The 24,953-nt window shown below is 35.2% G+C and overlaps 2 protein-coding genes across 5 annotated transcripts in view; one reads left to right on the forward strand and one right to left on the reverse strand.

The window, feature by feature from the left end:
• Positions 1-290: 290 nt before the first annotated feature.
• On the reverse strand, positions 291-21,676 carry LOC136029672 (uncharacterized). The gene is made up of 7 exons (XM_065708176.1): positions 21,559-21,676; positions 15,235-15,299; positions 13,991-14,132; positions 11,863-11,984; positions 9,857-9,955; positions 3,695-3,901; positions 291-447 (listed from the first exon to the last, which is right to left on the reverse strand). Exons 1-7 carry the CDS (start codon positions 21,674-21,676, stop codon positions 334-336), a joined length of 867 nt encoding a protein of 288 aa, XP_065564248.1. The 3' UTR covers positions 291-333.
• Positions 21,543-24,953, forward strand: part of LOC136029194 (replication protein A 32 kDa subunit-like) — a 29,688-nt gene continuing 26,277 nt past the window's right edge. The window contains exon 1 of one of the 4 annotated variants that reach the window (XM_065707336.1): positions 21,543-21,564. The gene's annotated coding sequence lies outside the window, so the exon portion shown is untranslated. Of the gene's footprint in view, positions 21,565-21,617; positions 21,934-24,953 lie in introns of those variants that run through there. The other 3 variants (XM_065707332.1, XM_065707333.1, XM_065707334.1) reach the window with 3 other exon arrangements.

Raw genomic sequence — 24,953 nt, forward strand, 5'->3', positions numbered from 1 at the left:
ATTGCAATATATAATCTTTCTAACTGAAACAAAGAAATGGATTGAATTTCGGATACCTATAACAAGACAATGATTTTTTCGAGATACGGTAAAAAGAACAATGGTTAGCCAGAGACAAAAGAAATACGCTTTAACTTAGAAAAACTGCTTGATTGAAAGATAGAGTAAAATAACCCAGCATTGGTAAAATGCGGTCGTTCTGCCATTGCCAATTACAACGTCTATCTGGCCATTTTTAATTGCAAGCTATGTATTTATTGCGTACTCCTTGTTTCTTTGATTCTCTTAAAGAACTTTCAAATGGTATTTAATTGAATTGCATTAAGCTCTTGACTATAAAACTTGATAGAGTTTCACTTCAGATACTTCCAATTCTTCGTAATCATCGATCATGCCTGGGTTGCATGGGGGCAGGGGCTTTACCCAACTACCAAGAACGATTCCTGTCTGCAAATATGATAATTATTTTGCCGTAGCATAGTAAATGTTAAATGTCGTACAACGTCAAAAGAACGTCAATGCGGGAGGGGTAATAGGCTCCTTTTTTATCCCACATCCCCTGGATTTTGAAAAATACCTTTTCTGGGATTTTCACTAAAGGTAGTTTTTGGTATTTTCATTGAAAAAAAAAAAAAACATAAAACAACAAACTTGCCCCCCGAGACTTAAAAAATACATCCTTCCCAACAATACATTTCAGTAAATTAACGCCCCTCGGGAATCGTAAAATAACATACAAAAAAACAATGAGGTTACCTATCATCAGAGTAAATTTTCAGGAGAGTAGAAAGAAGGGCTCAGAACCTATTTGTGATCATAGCTTTTTCAGAACTTAGGTAAAAGAAAAAAAGGGAATAAGTATAATGAGCAGCTGAATAACAGTTTTACGTTGATTTGAAGTCCATAAAATTGTGTTTGGTAGTTTTTGTGCTAGAGATAATGAAACAATTTGTCAGGGTAACAACCAGTCAACCTTTATGGAGTAAATACGCTTTCGCTAGATAAGTAAGAAATAAAAGAGTTTTATTAAAAGAAAAAAAACACATTAAGAATAAACCCGAACTTTATAAGATTGTATGGGTAAAAATCAACCTTTATGAAACCCTACACACAAATTCACTAACAGACATCCTTAAAAAAAAAAAAAAAAAAAAAAAAAAAAAAAAAAAAAAAAAAAAAAAAAAATGTATTGAGTATACACAAGAATGACACCCACAAACAGACTATTGGTAGCAGATAGCTCATATTGGGAAAAAGGTTAGTAGCAATCACTGATTTAGGACATGATGAACTATTTGAAAATGGTTGTTACAAGAGTTAGACTGCGCTTGTTAAACTACGGCTAACTTTTTTTGTTTACAGAAAACATTCCCTACTTGACTAGGAAAAGAATAAAAAAACAAACAAAAAACAACAACTAACAACTGGACTAACTTGAAAAAAAATCTTAAAATCTGAAAGTATACATTATTTCATTTTCCTTGACAGTGTTTTAGTTCCTAAACAATCTTAACAATTAGGCTCATTTTCAGTAAGTCTTGTAAAACCAGTAATCAACCGTGAGCAGGGCCGTAACGTATGAGAGAATGGGATGACGCCCCTCCAAATGTTTACGGTTACTCGGTAAAAAAGAAGTCGGTAAAATTCTTAGTTCGGTTCAATAAAGACCATGAAAATACTAACATGCCATCTACAGAAATTTTGAACTTGGTCGGTAAACGCAGAAGTTTTATCGACTCCTGTCGTGATTTGACAGATGGTGCTACAATTTTCCATTTGGTTAAATAAATAGCATTAAAATAGTGATATGACATGTATCAAAAACTGGATCTCGGTTGGTAAATGCAGCAGTTTTACCGACTCGCGCAGTGATTTTAAATATTGTATTCGAAACAGATATTATGTTAATGTGTCCTGTGATGGCGCAGTGAGTTTGACCTTAGCTTGGTAATACGGGACCCAGAGATCGAACCATGCTGCAGGAATGCACTGCAGGGCCGACGCAGGGACCTTAGTAGTCAAGAAGCGTCGTTAATCCGATACATACACATACGTTATGTTAATGTTGGAAAAAGCAGTCGGAAAAAATGACCACTCAGTCGATAAAATCTCTTTCTCCCCCTCCCCCCGAATACTTTGGCTAGTAACGACTCTGACTGTGAAACCACTTTTTCTACGAGAGTTGTAATTACTTTCTGGTAAAACCGATAACTATTAATCGAAGCAACACAGGTATATCTTTTATTGCTTCTCTGTATGGAAATACGATATTTTTAGGGCATTGTAGTAACAGCCGTAATTTCTCGGTTAATACAAGAATGTTATACCCCATGTGCGCTAGGTCGTCGGCATTGGATTCCAACGGACTCATTTGAACATATTTCACTTCATTTTTTTTCCATTTTTTAATATTTTTCATTTGCTTTTTAAACCAATAATTGTAACTTTGCCAAGATCATAGACTTATTGTACTATTATAATAATGTACTATTATTATAAGTAATTATTGTACTAATTACGACCAGGCTTGCACCTTGATAAATTTTTTTTGTAGAATGCATTAACTTATTCTTTTCTGCCCTTTTTATGGTATATTCGCAATTTAGCTGGCAATTTAGTTGTCTCAGAGCTACACAATTCTTTGTTCTGAATTATCTTTAATCAATTGCACTCTGAATTTCGAAATTTTTACCATTTCAAATGATAATAGGAATCGCAGTATATAACGGCAGAAATAAGGTACAGAAAAAAAATCTAGCTATTATAGTTTTTTCAAAAAGCAAAGAATTGATGAATGATACAGTTGAACAATTAATAAAAGCCAACAAAATACACATAAAATAATTAAAAGAAATACATGTATTTAGCAACCGTAGGATGTAACGCCTAACATATTAATAGAAATGTTTCAAAATAGCATGGCCTTGAAGTAGAAATTACGGCACGACAAAAAAGGTTCTGATAGTATTTAAAGTATAACTAGTTTAGGTAAATGAGCTATGAGAATTAGAATAACGATATATCTCATTTTACTTCAATACAAATGAAGTATATTTTCCGTTAAAAAATTCAATTAGTGCCAAGCTAACAATAAAATAACAGGTGACAGTTAGCGACGAGCTCAAGGTAATGCGAAACCAATTAAACTGTACAACACGCGCCTATCCTATAAAAAAATTTCCCTTGCATGTTTCGCCTGCGGTATTACAGAAGATGTATGACAATTTTCGTCTAACTGACATTAATTGTCCATACCTTGAAACTTAACGCTTTCGATCCACTAGTATAATCTATTTTCCCGAATTTTGTTTCGTTCGCCTATTTTAAGAACTTTTCTGAAAAAAAAAAAATACATGAGAAGTATTTTTTGTTGAGCTTCTGGGATCAACTATCTTTTCGCTTCATCTTGAATCCTCAAATAATCTTCCTAGTGTAAACAACTAGTCATTAATAACATTCAAAATTATTTTTTTACTTTTGTAAAGTTTTTAACATAAAAAAATGACGTCTTCAGAATTGCAGTTGCCTTTCTGTGTTATATAATTACATTTTTAAGAGGAAGGGATTTTGTTTAACTGACCTTTTTTTGGAAGCATATGACCATGGAAGCCTACGGCTGAAAAGAACACATTAAAAAAGGAAGAAAAATCACAAGAGAATTACATAGTTAGTAGAAAAGGAAAAAAAAGCTTACATTCAATGCAGCAAATTCCTCTTCAAGCGACGGTATAGTAACCAGTAAGGTCCCTGGATTTATCTCCCTCCTAAGGAACTGCCATATTTTCACATGGTTCTCAGGCGAAACAAAAAATTCAAAAACGTTATTGAGGACAATCACATTAGCTGCTTTTAAAATGTCGGCTCGCTGGCATATATCTCCATGAATAACTTCAATTCTATCCTAGAATAGCATATTTAATATAAAAATAGCCTAGAGAACGTTAACAATCACATACCGGATTGTTTAGTTTTAATATTAAAATGAAACTAGTAGACCATGACATCAACCAACTTAATAGCAATAAATACGGCCTAAAATTCATTGCGGAATATTTCAATAAGCTCTGTAGATTTCAAACAAAGATATGTTTTTTTATCTCTTACCCCTAACAGAGCTGCTAGAATCATCTCAAAGAAGGCTGAGCTACAATTCTTCCCACTGGAAGAATTGGAATTTTCCTTTTAATTGTCTTTTCCCTTGAATTAGTATATTAAGGAATGATTTTTCACTAGTCTCTGAACCAGATAAGGAACCAAATTACAACCTTCTGAAAGTTATCTGAATGGACATTATTGCCAATAAATAATCCCCACATATTGCTCCTACTACAAAGGTGACATCTTTAAAGAATACAATACTATATAGTGACCATCTTCCAGTGATGATTGAGTTAAATGGTTGTAATAATATACAAGCCACCAATAACATAGCACACAAGTTCAAATTGAAGAAGACTGATTGGAAAACTTTCTCAACTGCATTAGAAAATGTCCATATCGAGGAGCAGTTAAAGGAGGTGTCTTCATCAGAAGAAAAGATTAAGATATTTCAAACGGTGTAAATGGATGTTGTGGATAAAGTTGTTCCCAAAATTAATACGCACAAAGATGCGAAGTCCAATTATGAACGCCTTTCATGGATATGTAGAGTACCAACGGAAGGCTGCTGAATTTAAGAAAACAGTAATTGCTGCTAAACGAGAAAGCTGGATTAATTTCCTCAATAAGTTAGATTTTAGAGTCCCTGAATCAAGAGTCTACTCAACAGTTAAGAGTCTGATTAGTGGAAGTCGTGAAGATCAAACAAATCCTCCAATAACATACAAGAATTCCATCCTAGTTACCGATCAAGAAATAGCTGAAGCAGCTGTATCCCTACTTGACAGTATCATTGGAGTACCTGATCCATTAAGTGACTGTGAAATAGAAGTGAAAGCTAAAGTTAAGAGATTTTCCAAAAGTCATCGATCTATAGCTTATAATCAACCTTTTCTTACACAAGAAATTGAGAAAGTTATCAATCATCTACCACTCACTGCTCCTGGAGAAGATATGATTTTATGATTTTCCCCCAATTTGTGAAGGCCCTGCCAAAAAACTGGGTTGCTGCTTTATTAAATATCATAAATGAGTTGTGGAATGAAGGACAGTTTCCAAAAATCTGGAAGGATGGAGTAGTTGTTTTGATACCGACAGTGGGCAAAGATAAAAGTAAACTAGAGAATTATAGAACAATAACTTTACTACCTGTGCTAGGAAAATTTTATGAACGATTGGTGAAACAGAGAATGAACCAAGTGATTGAATTGAATAGAGGACTCAAGAATATACAGTGTGGATTTAGACGTAATAGAAATACAGAGGATGTGATGCTGATGTTCATGAATGATGCTGTAGAAAACATTATTTATTTATGCTTTAGAAAACAAAAAAGTTTTACTGATGGCATTTTTGGATGTAGTATCAGCTTTTGAAAGTATGGTCCACCGTCATATATTAGAAGCAATAATGGCTGTTGAAGTTAAAGGTCAGCTCCTAGAATTTTCGGACTCTTTTTTAGAAGGAAGAGAAGTTAAAATCAAAGTTGGAAGTTGCTATTCCCAAAGTAAAGTATTAAGAAGAAGAGGAGTGCCACAAGGCTCAGTGCTAGGACCTGATTACTACAATCTAAGTGAATATGATTTCCCTGTAGATGAAGGAGAAAATGGAGCAGGTATATTTGCAGATGACAATGGTATATGGGTTATTGCAGATAATGTGAATGAAGCAACAACACAGTTACAAATAATCCTTGATCAAGTCCAAAGGTGGTCCCAAGAAAACTGTGTCCGATTTTCTCCTGAAAAATCTAAAATCATGAATGATTACAAGGAAGAGAAATACAACATCGCCCAGACTGTACCTTAATAATAAGTTATTTAAAATTGTGGGTGAATTTAAATGGCTTGGTTGCATATTCGACAAGAACCTATCATTCAGACCACACATACAGCAACTCAAGATCTCATGCTTGAAGAGACTCAATATTATGCGAATGACATCAGCAACAAGATGGGGTCCCAAACCAGACTTTCTTTTGGAATTTTATATCAAATACATAAGATCAAAACTAGAGTATGCTTCATTGGTGTATGAGGCTGCCAGCCCGTCTGCATTGAGGCTATTGGACACAGTACAATACAGTGCCATAAGAGTTTCATTTGGAGCACGTAAAATAACACCTATGCCATTCTTAGAATCAGAAAGATGATTGGAAAGTTTGGAAGTGAGAAGCAATGTGCGTTCATTGAAATACTTGAAAAAGCTTTGGACATCAGATCACAACCACCCATTTAAATCTACGATACTTAAAAGAAAAAGACTATGGATTTTCTCAAAGGAACAGCATGGAATTATTAAAGCTTTGCATTTAGAAGAAAATTTAGGATTACAGGTAAATTTAAACCTAGCACTGGAAGTACCCAATCTAAATATCACGCCAATATGGGCGATTCAAAAAGTTTCATGCTTTTGTGATTTTGAAAATTGGGATGGATTGGATTATAATCAATCATTCACAATGGAGAAAAGAATGACCTACCCGGAAGCCATGGACGTCTTTACTGATGCTTCAAAAAGTGACAAGGTCGGAGCTACGTTTTGGATACCAATGTGGAATGTCAAAGAACTTTACCGTCTCCATGTAAAAATGTCAATTTTCGACGCTGAAGTGTTTGCTATACGACAAGCAGTATCATAAGTATATAAAAAATTACAACGCGGGATCAAGTTAGAATACGTACAGACTCTAAAAGTGCTGTTTCATGTTTAAAAGAATTCAGTGATGGAGCGAATCAATCAAGAGAAGTGATTCCATGCTTTGTAGCCATCCAACAACTGCTTTCTAAAGGATTAAAGCTATCGCTTCATTGGATACGTGGTCAGAGGAAAATCGAGGGTAATGAACAAGCTGATTTAGCAGCTAAAATGGCCGCCAGTGCAGACATGCAAATAATGCAAACAACGACACCAACAATAGTATTCCAGATAGAAAACATAATACAGCAGATAAAACAGTTTAGCTTTGAAGAAAATAGAAATCTCTCTAGAAATCTTTTGATTACAAAGAAGACTAGAAGGAAATTTGAAAATAAGTTATATGAAAGTTTATCAAGAGAAGAAGGAAAAATTGCATTTCGACTTAGGTCACAACATGCAGCTACAAGATCATATCTTTCTCGTTTCTATGGAGAAGATCCGAATTGCACCTATTGTGGTCAGATAGAGACCTTAGCACACCTCATCATCCATTGTGTCCGCACAGAATGTTACAGGACAGACATTAGAAGGTTTATGAAAGAATATCGAATAAAACTATGTGAAGAATTACTCGGAGGAGCATTAACTGAAGAACAATCGGTTGAAATTATAAATTTAGTTTGTTAATTTTTGAGATTGATTGATAGAAAAAGGACGTTGTAAACTGCAACAAACTGCAATCTAGTAAAGGACGAATCTCGGTCAACAGTAACCCGAAATTTATTGTTTTAAAGCGAAATCGGATCGAAATAAGAATGTATTAAACAGTTCGTGGTAACAAACTGTAGAAAGGAGGGATCCGGCTCAATAGTAAACGAAACTCTAAAAAAAGGATTTGATACCAATAGTTACATCAAAAGAATCGCATTTTAACGCTGATTTTAAATATATAAATTTCATCAAGTTTAGTCTTACCCATCAAAAGTTACGAGCCTGAGAAAATTTGCCTCATTTTAGAAAATAGGGGACAACACCCCCTAAAAGTCATACAATCTTAATGAAAATCACACCATCAGATTCAGCGTATCAGAGAACCTGACTGTAGAAGTTTCAAGCTCCTATCTACAAAAATGTGGAATTTCGCATTTTTTTGCCAGAAGACAAATCATGGATGCGTTTTATTTTTTTTGTTGTTTTTTCCCCAGGGGTTATCGTATCGACCCAGTGGTCCTAGAATTTCGCGAGTCTGAGAAAATTTGCCTTATTTTAGAAAATAAGCGGAAACACCATCAGATTCAGCGAATCAGAGAACCCTACTATAGAAGTTTCAAGCTCGTATCTACAAAAATATGGAATTTTTGTATTTTTTGCCACAAGACAGATCACGGATGCATGTTTGTTTTTTTTCCTGGGGTGATCGTATCAACCCACTTTTCCTAGAATGTCGCAAGAGGGCTCATTCTAATGAAAATGAAAAGTTCTAGTTCCCTTTTTAAGGGACAAAAAAATTGGAGGGAACCTAGGCCCCCTCCCACGCTAAATTTTTTCCCAAAGTCACAGGATCAAAATTCTGAGATAGCCATTCAGGGGCTGCAAGTTACAAACTTTGACCAGTATTTACATACAGTAATGGATATTGGGAAGTGTGCAGACGCTTTCAGGGATTTTTTGGTGGTGGTGGTGGGGGGGTTGAGAGGAGGTGGTTCTTCGGGGGGAATTTTCCATGGAGGAATTGTCATGGGTGAAGAGAACTTCCATGAAGGGGGTGAAGGATTTTTTTTTTAGCAATTTTTAAAAACAATGAAATAATAAATATGAAGAAGTTTTTTTCAACTGAAAGTAGGGAGCAGCAATATAACTTAAAACGAACAGAAATTATTGCACATATGAGGGGTTCACTCCTCCTAATTCCTCCCTCTTTACTCTAAAATAATTTTATTAATTTCAACTATTTATTCTACGGCCTTTGTGATTCAGGGGTTATTTCTAAGGAATTAGGACAAAATTTCAGCTCTAGTGTAAAGAGCGAGGTATTGATGAGGGGGAGAACCCCCTTATATACGTAGTAAAAACATATGAAAATAGAAGTTTGTTACGTAAGTTAATTCGTAAGTTACGTATATTTTTACTAATTAAAACGTTCGAGAAAAATTAAAAGTTCTAGTTGCCTTTTTAAGTACACAAAAAAGTGGAAGTCCTACTCCCCTTCTCCTTTTTTTCTCAAAATCGTCCGATCAAAACTATGAGAAAGCCATTTAGCCAAAAAATAAATTAATATGCAAATCTCGTTTTAATTATTCATGTGCGGGGAGCCAAAATAAAAAAAAAAGATTCATTCAAAAACGTTCAGAAATTAAATAAAAAAACAAGTTTTTTTAACTGAAAGTAAGGAGCGACATTAAAACTTAAAACGAACAGAAACTACTCTCTATATGAAAGAGGCTGTTCCCTCCTCAACGCCCCACTCTTTACGCTAAAGTTTTTTACTGTTTTAAAAAGTAGACTTGAGAGAAGGAGTCAAACTTTAGCGTAAAGAGCGAGGGGTTGAGGAGGGAACAGCCCCTTTTATAGACGGAGCAATTTCTGTTCGTTAAGTTTTAATGTCACTCCTTACTTTCAGTTAAAAACAACTTGTTTTTTTATTTAATAACAAAAAAACAACTAGTTGAGCTGTGCAAACATTGCAAAAAATTAACATATTTTTGGTCACTGGTTAGACTAGGATGAGATAAAAAAATTTACATTAGAATAAGCATAATAAAACTCGTTTAATAAAGCTTCGTGTATAGGAAGCTTAAACAACAACTCAAGCTCAGCCGTACAGCACCATGCAGCTTATTAACCACCAAATTGCAGCTATTAACAATTTCTCGTCTGAAGCTGCATCTATTTCCTATGTTGGTTTTAGTATTCATTAACAAGAACGTTCCCTGTTTTGAAAGCCTTAGCAAAATTATTAGTTAGTTAATGCGCAACAAAATAAGGGAGAGTCAATAAAATAAATAAACTCCTCTTTTATAGAATTATAATAATTAGTTTAAACTTTTACGAATGAATACTTTTAGCTTAAAATTCTACGTTAATTCTTTCCTTAACTACATAATCGATTGAAACTTACCGTAAACCCTTTGCCTTGCACCACTTGGCTTTGCAATTGTACAAATTCTTGATTGATCTCAATCCCGATAATCCTAGCTGCATTGGAGTAATAGTAAGCCTGGAACAGATAATCTAGCTAAAATGAGAAAAAAGAAAGAAAAAAGAGGAACTCTTGGATTAAATAGTCTTCTGACATTTAACTTGTATTTAAATCTCCTGATCCACATGTACAAACATAAAGAAGAATGTTGCACGCAAATTTGGTTTTAAATTTGTTTTTTCTTAAATAATAAGGTTCATGCTGTAAACGACAATGCCTTCTAATCGCATCTTAACAAAAGAAGAGAAAGTGAAAAGAAAGAGTACTACTAAAGTTGTATCTATTAAAGCTATCGATAATAATCGTTATTTGTAAAGCGGTATTTTGAAAAATGTTCGTCTGAAAAGTATGATTTAAGATGGTTAATCGTCCTCTTTCGTGCTTTAGTTTGTCTTTATTAGATTTGTTGGTGTTTCCAAGTTTATCGGGGATGTTTTTCGTTCGTAATGAATGAATTAGGGTGTTTTGTTGTGCAGTGTCGTGATTTAGCTTGTTCGTGTTAGCTTTGTTGATGTTTCCAAGTGTATTTTGAAAGTTTTCGCTTGAAACGTTGATTTAAGATGTTTAGTTGTGTTGTTTAAAGCTTTAGCTTGTCTGCGTTAGCTTGTTGGTATTTCAAGAGTATTTTGGAAGAGATTGTTTTGTTTTGCTATTTCGTAGTTTAGCTTGTCTGTGATAGCGTTGCTAGTGTTTCCAAGCCTTAATTGAAAATTCTCGTTTGAAACGTAAGATTTAGGTTGTTTTGTGTTGTTTCGTGGTTTAGTTTATCTATGTTAGCGTTGTGGACGTTTCCAAGTGTATTTTGAAAGTTTTCGCTTGAAACATATTATTTAGGATGTTTACTTATCTTGTTTCAAAGTTTAGCTTGTCTGTGTCAGCTTTGTTGGTGCATCAAAGTGGATTTTGGAAGTTTTTCGTTTGAAATGTAAAATTTAGGCTGCTTAGCTGTGCTCTTTCGTGGTTTAGCTTGTCAGTGTTAGCACTGTTGATGTTTCAAAGAGTATTTTGAAAATTGTTTAGTTCTTCTGTTTCATGGCTTAGCTTGTCTGTTTCAGCTGTGGCGATGTTTCCAAGTATATTTTGGAAATTTTTGTTTGAAATATATGACTTAGATATCCACTTTGGCTGTTTTTGATCTTTCTTGTCTACGTTGGCTTGTTGCAAATCAGTTATAGAAGTTGTTCGTCTGAAACGTATGATTTGGGACGTTTAGTTTGGCTATTTCAAGGTAAAGCTTGTCTTTGTTGGCTTTGTTAGTGTTCTAAAGAATTTTTGAAAGAAGTTGTTTAGTTCTGTTGTTTCGTGGTTTAGCTTATCTTTGTTAGCCTTCTTTGTGTTTCAAAGTGTATTTGGGAGATTTTCGTTTGGAACGTGAATGTTTAGTAATGTTGTTTTGTGATTTATCATCTCTGTGTTAGCGTTGCTGATGTTTCCAAGTGTATTTTAGAGGTCTTCGCTTTGTTGGAAGTTTTAACTTTGTTGGTGCTTCCAAGTGTATTTTGGAAATTCTTCGTTTGAAACGTAAGGTTTATGATGTTTAGTTGTGCTCTTTCGTGGTTTAGCTGGATTGGTGGTTGGTGTTTTCAAGTGTATTTTGGAAGTTTGTTTCGGAAACGTATAACCTAACCTTCACACGGTAGGTTAGGTTAGATGACGCGTCATCTAAACTGCTGTTGGTGTGGTGCTTCGCGCCACACCAACAACTATTTATTCAATATTTATCAGTGATTCGATAAATGAGGGCTCTTAGATATAGAACCAAAACAATTAATTTAGGAAATTTTTCACTGCCTTCGAATAATTTCTCATTGTTTTATATTTTGTTGTTCGTAACATTATAGACTTTGATCCAGGTCAGTCAACTAAATATCGACAGATATATCATTGTCGTCTAACGCATGGGAACAGTGAAATTATTTACATACCCCGTATAGAACAGGTCCGAGTCTTGATCCAATATCCAAAACTACTTTTCCCGTTAGGTCTGGCAAAATCTCTTGGAAAATTACTCTAAGGCGAGGTATGGATGCGGAATGTGAAACAAAATCTGAAAAAGATTACAGCTGATAATTAATCAAAATACTTACATCTAGGCTATCTTCAAGAAATACTCGTAGGCGGTGACCTTTACTTTAAAAAATTTTTCTCCCATTTTGTTTCTGTTAGTACAATAATTTCCAAAGTAAAACAGTTCAAAATAGGGATGAAACCTTTTTATTGACAGTGAATAGATATAAAATTATTTAACTGGATATTTCGAACACATATACAGTGTTCATCATCAGCAAGTTATCTACATTAATTTCCATGTAGGCAGCGATACAGAAAGCATTAATTTAGAAAACGAACAGAACAATTGAATTACGATAGAAAACGAACAGAAAAATTTACTTGCAATTTTAGCAATGAAACTTCAAAATAACCTCCGAATTGGCATACTAATGATTGAGGATTAACTCGTCTAATGAAACAGCATTTTTCCAGAAGATAGTAAAGAGTAACGGCTGCATTTTAAATGATATCAACTTGGAATATTTTCTCAAATGCAAATTTAATTGTATCATTAATTTGTATTATATGCCTTCATTGGTGTTTTGCTCCATATTTATACTTATTTGCTTTGAACTGGGATGTCCTCTTTTATTCCACAAATGTTGAGTAAATTTTGTTCTTTTTTTGTAATGGCAAATCACGTAAAGCACACATTCATTGAAGTACATATTTGTTGTCCTATGAAAGAGTTCGTGGAAACAAGCTCTAAGTAAATGACGAATTGTGTTAATACTTATCAACAATCTAAAACAGAAAAAAAAATATTGTATCCATCGAAAGTTATTCGCCTGAGAAAATTTCTCAAACTTTCGAAAAAGGAGAAAAAAACTCCCAAAAAGAAGAGGGATTTTGAAAGAAAATGCAGCATTAAATCATAGTGGAGTTTTGCAATCATACGGAGGAAAAAACTGAAAAATTATAGTGTTCAGTGGGACCAGAGCCATCCTAATCTCCATCCTCTGGACGCCATGGAATATACACGTATCTTAATATCCATTTTCTTTTAAGAATATTCTGAATATTTTAATGTTATGCTCGCCATCTTAAGAGAATATAAAAATAAATAAATAATAAAAAAAAAAAAAAAAAAAAATCAGGCGACACGAATCAATACAGCCAGATTCTTTGATCAAAGAAGAACAATTTTTGCACCATTATGTGGTCTCGTGAATAAATACAATCCAATTTTTTCCAAAAAAGCTTTATTCTTATAGGTCTGTTTTACCCAGTGTTCATACCAAGTAAGTTGCAAGCCGGTTGGAGAAAAAAGATGAGCCTATGTCTAACGGTCTGAATCAATATGTCCATGACGGTTCTGATGCTTTACGGAGCTGGGATAAGGCAAACATCAGCCGTGACTCTCAAGACCACCGATGTATTCAAATCAGAGAGCCCGAGGAGGGTTGAGGGTAGGTGATAGTCCTGACTTCGTCAACAACAAGAACTTGCTCCACCTCACTAAGGAGTCTCGGTTTTCGTTTCAACAACAAGAAGAGCTCTATAGTTGGGGCACCTGCTTATAATTCACACCAACCCACAGAGATCATCTACAACTTCCAACTTATCAAAGCCAGCTGGTAACGCCCGGAAGTCGGACAAAAAATGGCCCGATAGGATGGTTAAGTTCCTCACCATGGAAAACATCAGACTTGAAAAAGACATCCGACCGCCATGGATCAAAGTAGAGAGAGGATCCAGATGTCACTCTCTACGCCAAGAAGTGCCTAACAGGAAATATACTTAAATAAAGTGAGTAATATGGAAAAAAAGCACATCTGTTTGAATTATCTGACATGCAAAGAAGTACATAGGAAACATACGTTTCCGTACACAGGGTAGACAGCAAGAAAAGTTCTAGACATAAGCACCATTCAGAGCCACTCTCCATACTTTTTTTTTATAACAAAGCCAGTCTAATTACTATCATACTCTGTCTGGGGTATTCTTAGATCTTCAGCAATATTAAAACTTTGGCAATGATTTACAACTAAAAATCCTTACTTAAGGGTGATGTGTTCTTTGATCCACAATCCTTACAATAGGACCTTGAGAGTTTTCCGTCTTCTACTAAAGAATCAAGTAAATCATCATCGTACAAGAAGGCATCAACGTGAATCGTGTTTGTAGCATTGCAGTCTGAATTCTAGAATTAGAATGGTGAGTCAACAAGTAAATAATGAAAAAAAATTAATTAATTTTATTTATAACCCATAAAATACATAAAACTGTGGAGTAAACACAAAAAAAAGAAAAAGAAAAAACAATCATAAACATACAATTCTACAACAAAAATAAATTACCTCAATTCAAAAAAATGACAAAAGAGGGTCAAAAACACCAATCATTTGCTGAGTTTTAAAAGATATATCTGTAGATAATTGTTTCAGTCGCAAGGGCGCATCAATGATGTCAAATTTAGAAACGACTGTATGGTTCTGACACCACCGAGGCAGACGCAGCAAATACTTACAATACTTAAAATATCCTGAACGTATTTTCTTTGTATCCTTCTTGCGAAGGAGGAAAGCAAAACCAGAAAGATAAAAAACAGCAGGGGTACAAAAACTAGAATAAAGACGGCAGAGTCCTTTTCGGTTATACCGACCACGATTTGGTGAATTTTTCCGTAACCAACCCGCATACTTTTCAGCACACTGGACGTAATAGCGGAGCAAGTAGACGGAAATGACATGGAAAAAGAAAGACCCAACCATTTAATACTTGCTGAGCATGGTATAGTTGAAGAACCCAAGCAAAGAGGTGATGCTGGTGGAGGACTCCCAAAACAAAAAAAATCACATTTGGAGGCATTGACTGAAAGGCCTACTGTGGATAGTGCGGCTGAAAGCCGGTCAAAGTTGGTAATTAGACTATGTTTTATCCAGCTAAGAAGCAGAACATCATTAGCATAAGCAACGTGACTAATACCTAAATTATCATTGTAAAAAAATGACGTTGAAGACGTCGGAGACACGAAGCTAAAACACACTTAAATATTCTCGGGGATAACACGGCACCTTGCCTAACGCCTTTTTTAACAGGAATATACTCCCCTACAGTACCATCCCACTTCACCCTAACTGAAGAATTAGTGTACCATTACTTAAGCACGGAAACAATAGGAAGGTTAACACCTGACGCTGTTAGAGATAACAAAGCATTTGAATGAATTACATTGTCAAAAGTACTAGGAAATTTCAGTGAACTGTAGTATTTCTTTTATATTAATTAATGACAAAACTTACTGGACCAACCAAGGGACATATAATGGTTTCGGAGGAAAGTGTGGCATCCAATGGTAGACGTTTTTCTTAGTTCTGCGGCAATGCTTTGAGCTCCACTTCAACATTAATAGTTCCACTAAAAGCCTCACTTTCGTCTGCAAAAGAAATAAACCAACAAATAATGCAAAGGTACAAATAAATTTTCTTGAGAGAAAAGGGAAAGAGAGAGAGGGAGAGAGAGAGAGAGAGAGAGAGAGAGAGAGAGAGAGAGAGAGAGAGAGAGGAGAGAAGAGAGAGAGAGAGAGAGAGAGAGAGAGAGAGAGAGAGAGAGAGAGAGAGAGAGAGAGAGAGAGAGAGAGAGAGAGAGAGAGAGAGAGAGAGAGAGAGAGAGAGAAGAGAGAGAGAAGAGGAGAGAGAGAAGAGAGAGAGAGAGAGAGAGAGAGGAGAGAGAGAGAGAGAGAGAGAGAGAGAGAGAGAGAGAGAGAGAGAGAGAGAGAGAGAGAGAGAGAGAGAGAGGAGAGAGATTGCAGTACCTACTTAAAACTAGTAAATAGCGAAACCGTAGCCCAAAGAAGTAAAAAGTTTAAAAACGGGCTTAAAAACGACCTAATGATAAAAAATTGCTGCTTATAGTTGATTCAGGAATAATAAACTGTTTTAATTAAGCTGGCTCGGGAAATTTCTCTATATTTGTAGAATCATGAAAAACTAGCGCTTTACTGAAAACTAAGCTTTCTTGAGTTTCCTACAGAACTAAAATCGTGCTGTAAAGTTGATTGATTTCATAGCCAGTAAGACTATTGAGCGCTTTGCGAATTATTTTCAGCCGGCCAGTTAAAGTGCTTCTAAGTCGGTTTTGTTGCGTCGGTTTAGTAAAAGTTTCAGAAATGGTGAAAAAAAAGAGAAGAAAAATGGGAAACTATAGCCAGCCACTCAATCACTTTTGCCAAAATACTGGACCCATCACTGAAAAATTGTTTAGAACTATTTGATTAGCATCCCGACATATCCTTGAATACTTACAACTGAAGTTGAAACAAAAAATGAAAAAAATAATGAATCCCTAAGATTTTTAAAACTAATTTTTTTGGTATTTTCATTGAAAAAATGGTACAGCTTAGAACTACTTCTCCCTTTTAAATGCTTGGTATCCAGATATATCACTGAATGCTGACAAGATTAAAAAAAAACCTTTTTTGGTATTTCCAGTTAAAAAATCAAGAAAAAGAAACTAGCTCCACACCCTCTATTTTGTAAGATAACATTTTTGTATCTACACTCAAATAAATTGATGACCTCTTACCCTCTCCCCAAGCATTTTCGTAAAATGGTGCCTCTGATAGAGATATAATTTTAAATTGCTCTTGAAACCCTGACCCTAAAGGAAAACAGGAAAAGAAAAAACAAACATCCCTACAGAGAAGTACAATTATAACAGCTGCTCACAACCACGAGAAAGAAAATCACCCTACAAACCCTAATCTTACCGAAATTGATATTTCCTCGAACATATGCAAAGAATTATTGTGGTAATTGTAGAGCTAGTCGTTGCAATTTCTTAGATTTATATAAATTCTGCCTCTTACGCAATTGTAGTATGCTTGAGTGCAATTTTAAGCATGTTAATATTTGTAACATTTTTCACATGATCGTTGGTTTGGTTTCATTAAAGCTCATGTTAAGGTTCCCCCCTTTTTTTTATCTACCCCTAGGAAGAAAATTAAACCAGTCTGTAAAAGAAAAAAAAATTGAAGGAATCATTCCCCTCCCTTTAGCCGTTCTTTTTCAGTGTACCGCACCAAAGCAAAAATCACCCATCAAAGTTCGTTGAACTTAGCTCAACAATAAAAAAACCCTTCCCAATTACCAACCCCCCGCTCTTTTAAACAACTCTCGTCCCGAACCCCTGAACAAGAAATATTCTGCTCGTTCCTATACTACCTACCTAGCCTCTTAAAAACACCAGTACCCACCCCTCCTTCTCCTATTTTTACAAACAACATTCCCTTTGCTACCTTCCCCTTCATAAAAAAGTCGTATTTCCTCCCCTCATACAGAATGTGGCCTTATACCCTCCCTTCTCTCTCACAAACCATCGAATATTGCGACGGAGTGGAATCACCGTTCCCACCATGGCAATCACCAGGTAACAGCCGCTTAACAGATTATTTCTATTCTACTGTAGTTCCCTACGATGTTCATAATATCCCCGTAAATTATCCACTGTCCTCCTAATCTCTCAGACCCGCTCCAATCCCTCTTTTTAATCATGCTTCTCAAATGAACCTCAGTCTTCATCCCGAAATAGATGGCTCTCCTCCCTCAGATCCACGTTCTCCCCACTCCCTTCTGGCTCCCACAAATAACACACAAAAAACTATTCGCTTTAGTATCCAGTTTACTTTCCTATAGTTTCTCATTATGAACGCCGAAAGCCTGAATTTCAAAAGATTCATCGAACTAGAAATATTCTCTCAAGTACACAAAATTAATTTAATTACCGTAACAGAGATCCAAGCACAGAGCCTCATGAATAACTGAAAATTGACAACCCCTCCCAATTCGTAAAAGTTGGCCCTCATGACCATACCATAGGTAAAAAAGGGAGGTGGAATAGTATTATTTGTAGGTAATTATCTTTTACCCAAATCAATGCATACTCCCCACTTTTCAAATCATGATGAAATCATTTGGATAAGTGTAAGACCCAGAGTTTTACCACATCCTTTTAAGTTGAGTGTTTTGCAAATTTTATTACTCTCCAAATCAAAATGCTGAACAAAGACAGCGATTCTGCCAGGAACTGCATAGTAATACCGACTTTGTCCTCTGCAAATTCCCGAACACCATTATTTTCCTAGCAGGTGATGCTAATGATCTGGAGTTAAATTCCCTTTGTACTTCCCTCAATTCAAAACAGATAGTAAAAATACCAACAACCAAACGAAATTCTACCCTTGATTTGATTTGCACGAATATGCACGCTTTTTATAGCCCACCCGTCCCTTTGCCCTGTTAGGGGAAGCTACCATTTTTGTTTATTAATGATACCTCTCTCCAGCTTTAATCATACTTTTCCCGTTACTGAATTCTCTTATCGCCCAATTTCCAATGTTGGCCTCTTTGAATTTGGATCTTAGATTACTAATGAAAACTGGCTGGCTCTCAAGGGGGACAATGACATTAATGTTAACATCTCTTACTTCGCAAATCTGATCAAAACAAAATACTTGGATTCCTTCCCTGAGAAAGAAGTAAAAACACTTTTTGAAGACAAACCGTACATTACTAGCCAACTGAAAAAGCTAATTAGAATTAAAATGATTCTACTCAAGAATGGTAAAATATCCGAAGCTAACTCACTGTGTAAATACACAAAAAAATAAATTCGTAAATCTGCTTCTCCCAATTATAAATACAAAGTCAAAGGCTAATTTTCTACTAATCCAAAACAATGGCATAGTAGAATAAAAAAATCCACAAAAACGCGTAATAATATAGATTTGCATGTACAAAAATACCCCTCAGTTACAGCTAATGATCTGAACAAATTTCTTTCCTCCATAGTTCAGAGCCTCCCTCCCCTTTCTTTTGATATTCCTCATGATTTTTGCACATAAGAAGTTGCGATAGAAGTAGTAGTAGTAAATATTATGTGCACTTTTGACATCCTTTTCGTATTAATAGTTACGAGCACGACCTTACAAGTAGTTAGAGTAGTTTAGTAGAAGTGTAGAAGTTGCAGTTCTAGTAATGACAACAGTAGCATGCAAATATTATCGTTTAGTCAATTGATCTTCCGCCTTAAGCATTCTCTGAGAGCTCCAATTTAATACCCAACCCCTTTCTTGAGACACGCCCTTTTGACAATCAGCATATATGCTGTGTTTTTATTTATTTAAGATTCCCCCCCTCCCTGTCAAATTTTCACCTTCATACGCTTGGCCTTAATACTGCTAGTATCATAGCAGTAGCGATAGTAGTAGAAGCACTAGTAGCAGTAGTAGTACTATATTAGTAGTAGTAGTAACAGTAGTAGCAGCAGTATTCATAGCAGTTATAGCAGTTACATGTTGCCTTTTGGTCATTTGAACATCCCACACATGATGCCCCAGAAGTTTCATCTTGATATGGTAAGCCGTTCGAAAAATTGCTGAAACAGCTCTATCAGCAATCTGTTTGCATTGAGTAAATCTCTGATTTAGTTCAACTTTTCCCTCAATGTTTTCCCAAATGTTCATTTTAAAATCCTCAGCATTGGTCGTAATCGCTACAGAAGCAGTAGTTTTAGTAGTAGTAGTATTAACTTGTTACATTCAACATGAGGTTGTTGATTCAACTTATTACAATTACCTAATGCCATAACACTGCTGATACGTCCTCTTGATAACCTTTAGATTCATCGGCTTCTTGAAATTTTCATCTTGGTGCTCTTGGCCTTGCAAGTAGTTGCAATAGAACTAGCTGTTGAAGTAGTAGCAGTAAATTTAGCAGTGATAGAAGTAGTAGCGTTTACATATTGCCTTTATATCAAATGATATCCCTTTTACGCATTCTCTGAAAGTTTCAACTTTATACCCAAATCCATTCTTGAGATACACTCATTTGACAATGTGCATGCACATAGTGTCATTTGATTTAGTTGAAAATTTCCCTCAACATTCCTTGAAAGGCTCACCTGAATGCCCTTCGTCTATTTTGGAAAATAAACGTCAAACATGCATACCTTCCACAATAACATATGCTATTTGTAAACAATGAATACACTGTCTAGCTTACACCCATTGCACCAGGGACTGTGGGGATGTTCACACCCTCAAAGTCATAATCACTGGAACTTTCAACAAAGACGAGCAAAATAGCTCTATTAAAATTTTTATTGGAAGTGTTTAGGAAAATGATGGGCTTGAAGGTGGGCTGGTTGCCCTCCATTCATTTTTGATTCTTAAAAAGGGCACTAGAACTTCCAAATTCCAATCAAATGAGCCACACCCAAAGTTTGTACAGCCACCTGTTCCATAAAAACCTTACACGCCCAAGGGCATAATCACAACTCTTGCCCCTGGGCTATGGGGACTATGTCCACCTTGGAGGCAGTGTTGTATGTTCTTTGGACTATTGCAAACAAAATGACAATCTCAAAATTTCGATTGGATATGTTTGGGGAAAAGAAGGCGTGGGAGGGGGGGTATTTGCCCTCCATCACTTTTGACTCTTAAAAGAGAACCAGAACATTACATTTCTAATCAAATGAGCATCCTCTGAAGTTTTTCAAACCATCCCTCCCATAACAAACCTTACATGCCCCCAGGGCATAACTTACAACCCTTGCTGGTAATTAACTGTTATAGCTACAAAACTTAAGTTGTTCATCTAAGTAGAATTGGTTTTTCTGATCAAGTATGAAATTCGTTTAGTTTGCAACATGTACTAATTGAAAATAGTGCCTGATCATGGATGTTAAAATGAAAATTTAGGATTTGCAAGGACTGACAAAGAGGCAATTAGACTTTTCCTAACCTATCCTATAACAGATAATATAATTTTGTTAGTGAAATATTATATTTTCATCTTATTTTGGTATACTTCATCAGGATTGAGTGTCAGAGAAACCGGTTCTACTTAGATGAACAACTTGAACATTTTCGCCATGACAGATAAATACCCCCTTGCCCCGAGACACAGGGAGGTTGTGTCTACTCTTAAGACATTGCTATGTTATCTTTGGGTGATTTCTTGAACAAAATGGCTATCTCAAAATTTTGTTTGGATGCATTTGAGGAAAAGAGGACGCGGGGGGCTACTTGCCCTTCAATCGCTTTCACTCTTAAAAAATACATTGAGGCTTCTGATTCCCAATCCCGTGAGCCCCTTCGAATTTTCATGCGACCGCACCTTCTAAAAAAACATTATATGCCCCTGGGGCATAACTTACTACCCTTGCCCTGACCCCCTCAGAGGAGGGGGTTATCTTACTCAAATTAATAATTACCAGACCTTTCAGCTATGCAAACAAAATGGTAATCTCAAAATTTGATTAATGGGTTTTGGGTGGAAGGGGGCTGGTAGCCCTTCAATTACTTTTGACTATTGAAAAGGCTACTGAAATTTTCTTCATCCAAACGAATGACCTCTTTCTAAGTTTTACGACAAATCCCTCAACGCGAAGTGCCCTGATCTGAAACCAATAATCAAATTAATAAATAACAAAATTGGCCCACATCGCTCTTTATTTAGGCAGCGCTATTGCGCTGCCTATAATCTCGCAAAAGATTAACTAGGCAGCAATCTTTTCCAATTTAAAAAAGAATATGAGATGGAATTCAATGAGGAAAAAAAACATACCGTTTTGTAGATCCTTTATATTTTCACTTAGCCATTGAAAGAACTTGCTTCTATGATCTTTAGAATCTATCCTTCCAGCAAATGAAATGAATTCGGAAAGAGCCTCTTGAAAATCCATGTTTTACATATGAAAAATCTAGATGGTGTTCTCAAAAATATGTAATAGCAAGCTGTTTAAAAGTACCGACAAGCGAGGGAAAAGAGTTTGCTCTGGTAACTTCATGCTCTAATTTAATAAAATTTTAAGTAGGCGAAATTCATGTCTGAAATCATAAAATTCAAAGAAAATAGATGAAGGTAAAAGGTTGATAGTGCCCTGCTCAACCTCCTCATATATGCTGCTCTGTTTGCTCATAACCATAGTAAATATCCAAGGTAAAATTCTAGTTGATTGACTTTTGGGTATCTTGGAAAGGGGTTAGGTTAGGAAAATGAAACTCTCAGGGATGAGTGTAAAGGCTAAAGAATAGGTAAATTTATAGCAAACAGTGCAACTGGCTTTTGTATAAAGTGAATATACCACTTGATGCCTTTTTAAGCTCTTTATGAATATAATAATCACTTCTACTGGAAATACAGATTTAACCTAACCTAAACTGGCCTTGTTATAAATAATTTTAGCACTGAGAAAATGTAGCATTATTTTTTTGATAGAAAAGATAGTGCTGAGAAACATAGTATTATTTTACAGAAAATGAGTGATAAGTTATACTCTAATTAAAAATTTATCATTTTGAAGAGCTCAAAAAGTGCTTAGATCTGAATTTCTGGTAGAAGTGATTATTATATTCATAAAAAGCATAAATAAGGCATCAAGTGGTATATTCACTTTATACAAAAGCCAGTTATACTGTTTGCTATAAATTTACCAAAGTATGTCCCAGGAAGGTATTTTGAAGTGCCCACCTCCACTCCTTCTCCCTCTAGAGGGCCCTGACCTTTGATGACCTTTAAAATTATGGTAAAATTCTAGTTAATTGACTTCTTGCTATCTGAGAAAGGGTTTAGGTTAGGAAAATGAAACTTTCAGGGATGAATCTACAGACAAAAGTATGTCTTGGGAAGGTATTTTGAAGCAACTACCTCCACTCCTTCTCCCTCTAGATGGCCCTGACCTTTGATGACCTTTAAAAATATGTGTGTTATAAAAGTGAAACCTTGCAAAATAGATCTTCTGCTTAATTGAAGTACAACAAAATTGTTTTCAGCTTCATAACTTTGCTCAATTCCATTTTATAAGGTTTTAAAGATATGCAAATACATTTCTTAAATTTTGAAAAAAAAACATTGATATGGCTCAAAATTCTACTCAAATAACAGGAATTGCATTTTCAGAACTAAAGGTAGAGAAAAAGCAGCTAGTAACTGAAAATTAAGGTGAAATGTTGTTTTGTCAAAATTTCAATAGGTATTTACCTGTCATGTAGGCAAATTTCAGGGTCCTCTAGAGGGAGAAGGAGTGGAGGTGGGTACTTCAAAATACCTTCCTGGGACATACTTTAGCCCATACACCCATCCCTGAAAGTTTCATTTTCCTAATCTAAACCCTTTCCAAGATAACAAGAAGTCAATTAACTAAAATTTTACCAAAAATTATGTGCATTATAAAAGTGAAACCTTGCAAAATAGATCTTCTGGTTGAATGAAGAATAAAATTCTAGTTAATTGACTTCTTGCTATCTCAGAAAGGGTTTAGGTTAGGAAAATGAAACTTTCAGGGATGGGTCTACAGGCTAAAGTATGTCCTGAGAAGGTATTTTAAAGTACCCATCTCTACTCCTTCTCCCTCTAGAGGGCCCTGAAATTTGTCTACCTGACAGGTCTATACCTGTTGAAATTTTGACAATACAACATTTTACCTTAATTTTCAGTTACTAGTTGCTTTTTCTCTGCCTTTAGTTTTGAAAATGCAATTCCTATTATTTGAGTGAAATTTTGAGCCATTTCAATGTTTTTTTTTTCAAAATTTAGGAAATGTATTTGCATATCTTTAAAACCTTATAAAATGGAATTGAGCAAAGTTATGAAGCTGAAAGCAATTTTGTTGTACTTCAATTAAGCAGAAGATATATTTTGCAAGGTTTCACTTTTATGACACACATATTTTTAAAGGTCATCACAGGTCAGGGCCCTCTAGAGGGAGAAGGAGTAGAGATAGTTACTTCAAAATATCTTCCCAGGACATACTTTAGTCTGTAGATTCATCCCTGAAAGTTCCATTTTCCTAACCTAATGCCTTTTTTGAGATAGCAAGAAGTCATGCAACTAGAATTTTACCATATCCAATGCAAACTATAGTATTTCAGTTAAACTTATGTAAAAGTACTGCATATTCTCCTTCTACAATTTTTTCTCAGTAAAGGATAAAGCATGCCTATTTAGTTGTAGCCTAAACAAAAAGAAGAACTGAGTCAGGTATACCTAGTAAGCTAATATTTCTGTTGAAACTTGTCAAATACTTGGTAAAACTTCTAATGATGAGCTTTTTCCAGGAAATTTGCTTTGGGTGGCCACATCTAAAGGAAACAAGCTATGCTAATAAAATGAAAGGGTAAATATATCACAGTTCATATTATTGACTTACCAATAAAGTGAACATACCATTCAGTACTTTTTTTATGCTCTTTATGAATATAATAATCACTTCTATTGCAAATCCAAATTTAAGCACTTTTTAACCTAACCTAAACTAACCTTATTATAAACAATTTTGGCACTGAGAAAATGTAGCATTATTTTGTCAAAAACAACCAAGAAAACAGCACTGAGAAAACACACTGTCATTTTGTCAGAAAACAAGCAATAACCCATACTTTAATTGAAAATTAATCATTTTTAAGAGCTCAAAAAGTGCTTAAATTTTAATTTGCAATAGAAGCAATTATTATATTCATAAACAGCATAAAAAAGGCATCAAGTGGTGTTTTCACTTTATTGGTAAGTCAATAATATGAACTGTGACATATTTACCAATGAAAGTAGTAGGCTAGGCCTATAATCAGACACCTTATTTCATGCTCTTTCCAAGTATCATTAGCTTACTTTTAATTGCATTGTCCAACAAATAAGGAATTATCCTGTAGGTGCTGGCTAGTGATGATGCTGAGCCAATGTGTCAGCTGCATCCCTTTCTTGAAGCAGTGGCTTAGATGACCAATCTTTGTCCAAGCTTCTTTGAATGCCTCCATGCTAGGGGCTAAGACTGCTTCTTTGCTTAGGGAGTTTCAGAGCCCCATGACTCTATTTGGGAAGAAGCTGTTCTCTAGTCTGGTGTTGACATGTTTGCAGTACAGCTTCATGGTATGTCCTATAATGCTTGTTGGCTGGTCAAGTTGAAGCATATTTTGTTGAAAGGACTGAGTGTGGAGCATTTGATAGGCCATTATGACATCTTT

The sequence above is a fragment of the Artemia franciscana genome, chromosome 7 (genome assembly GCF_032884065.1).
Source record: "Artemia franciscana chromosome 7, ASM3288406v1, whole genome shotgun sequence".
In the NCBI taxonomy this organism is placed as follows: domain Eukaryota; kingdom Metazoa; phylum Arthropoda; class Branchiopoda; order Anostraca; family Artemiidae; genus Artemia; species Artemia franciscana.

Excerpts from the sequence above, each read along its gene's own strand:
- LOC136029672 (XM_065708176.1), bottom strand. The coding sequence starts at position 21,676 with ATGGATTTTCAAGAGGCTCTTTCCGAATTCATTTCATTTGCTGGAAGG. Across the intron at positions 9,956-11,862 it reads TCGGACCTGTTCTATACGGG|GCTTACTATTACTCCAATGC; the intron begins GTATGTAAATAA and ends TATCTGTTCCAG. Across the intron at positions 448-3,694 it reads AGGAATTTGCTGCATTGAAT|ACAGGAATCGTTCTTGGTAG; the intron begins GTAAGCTTTTTT and ends TCATATTTGCAG.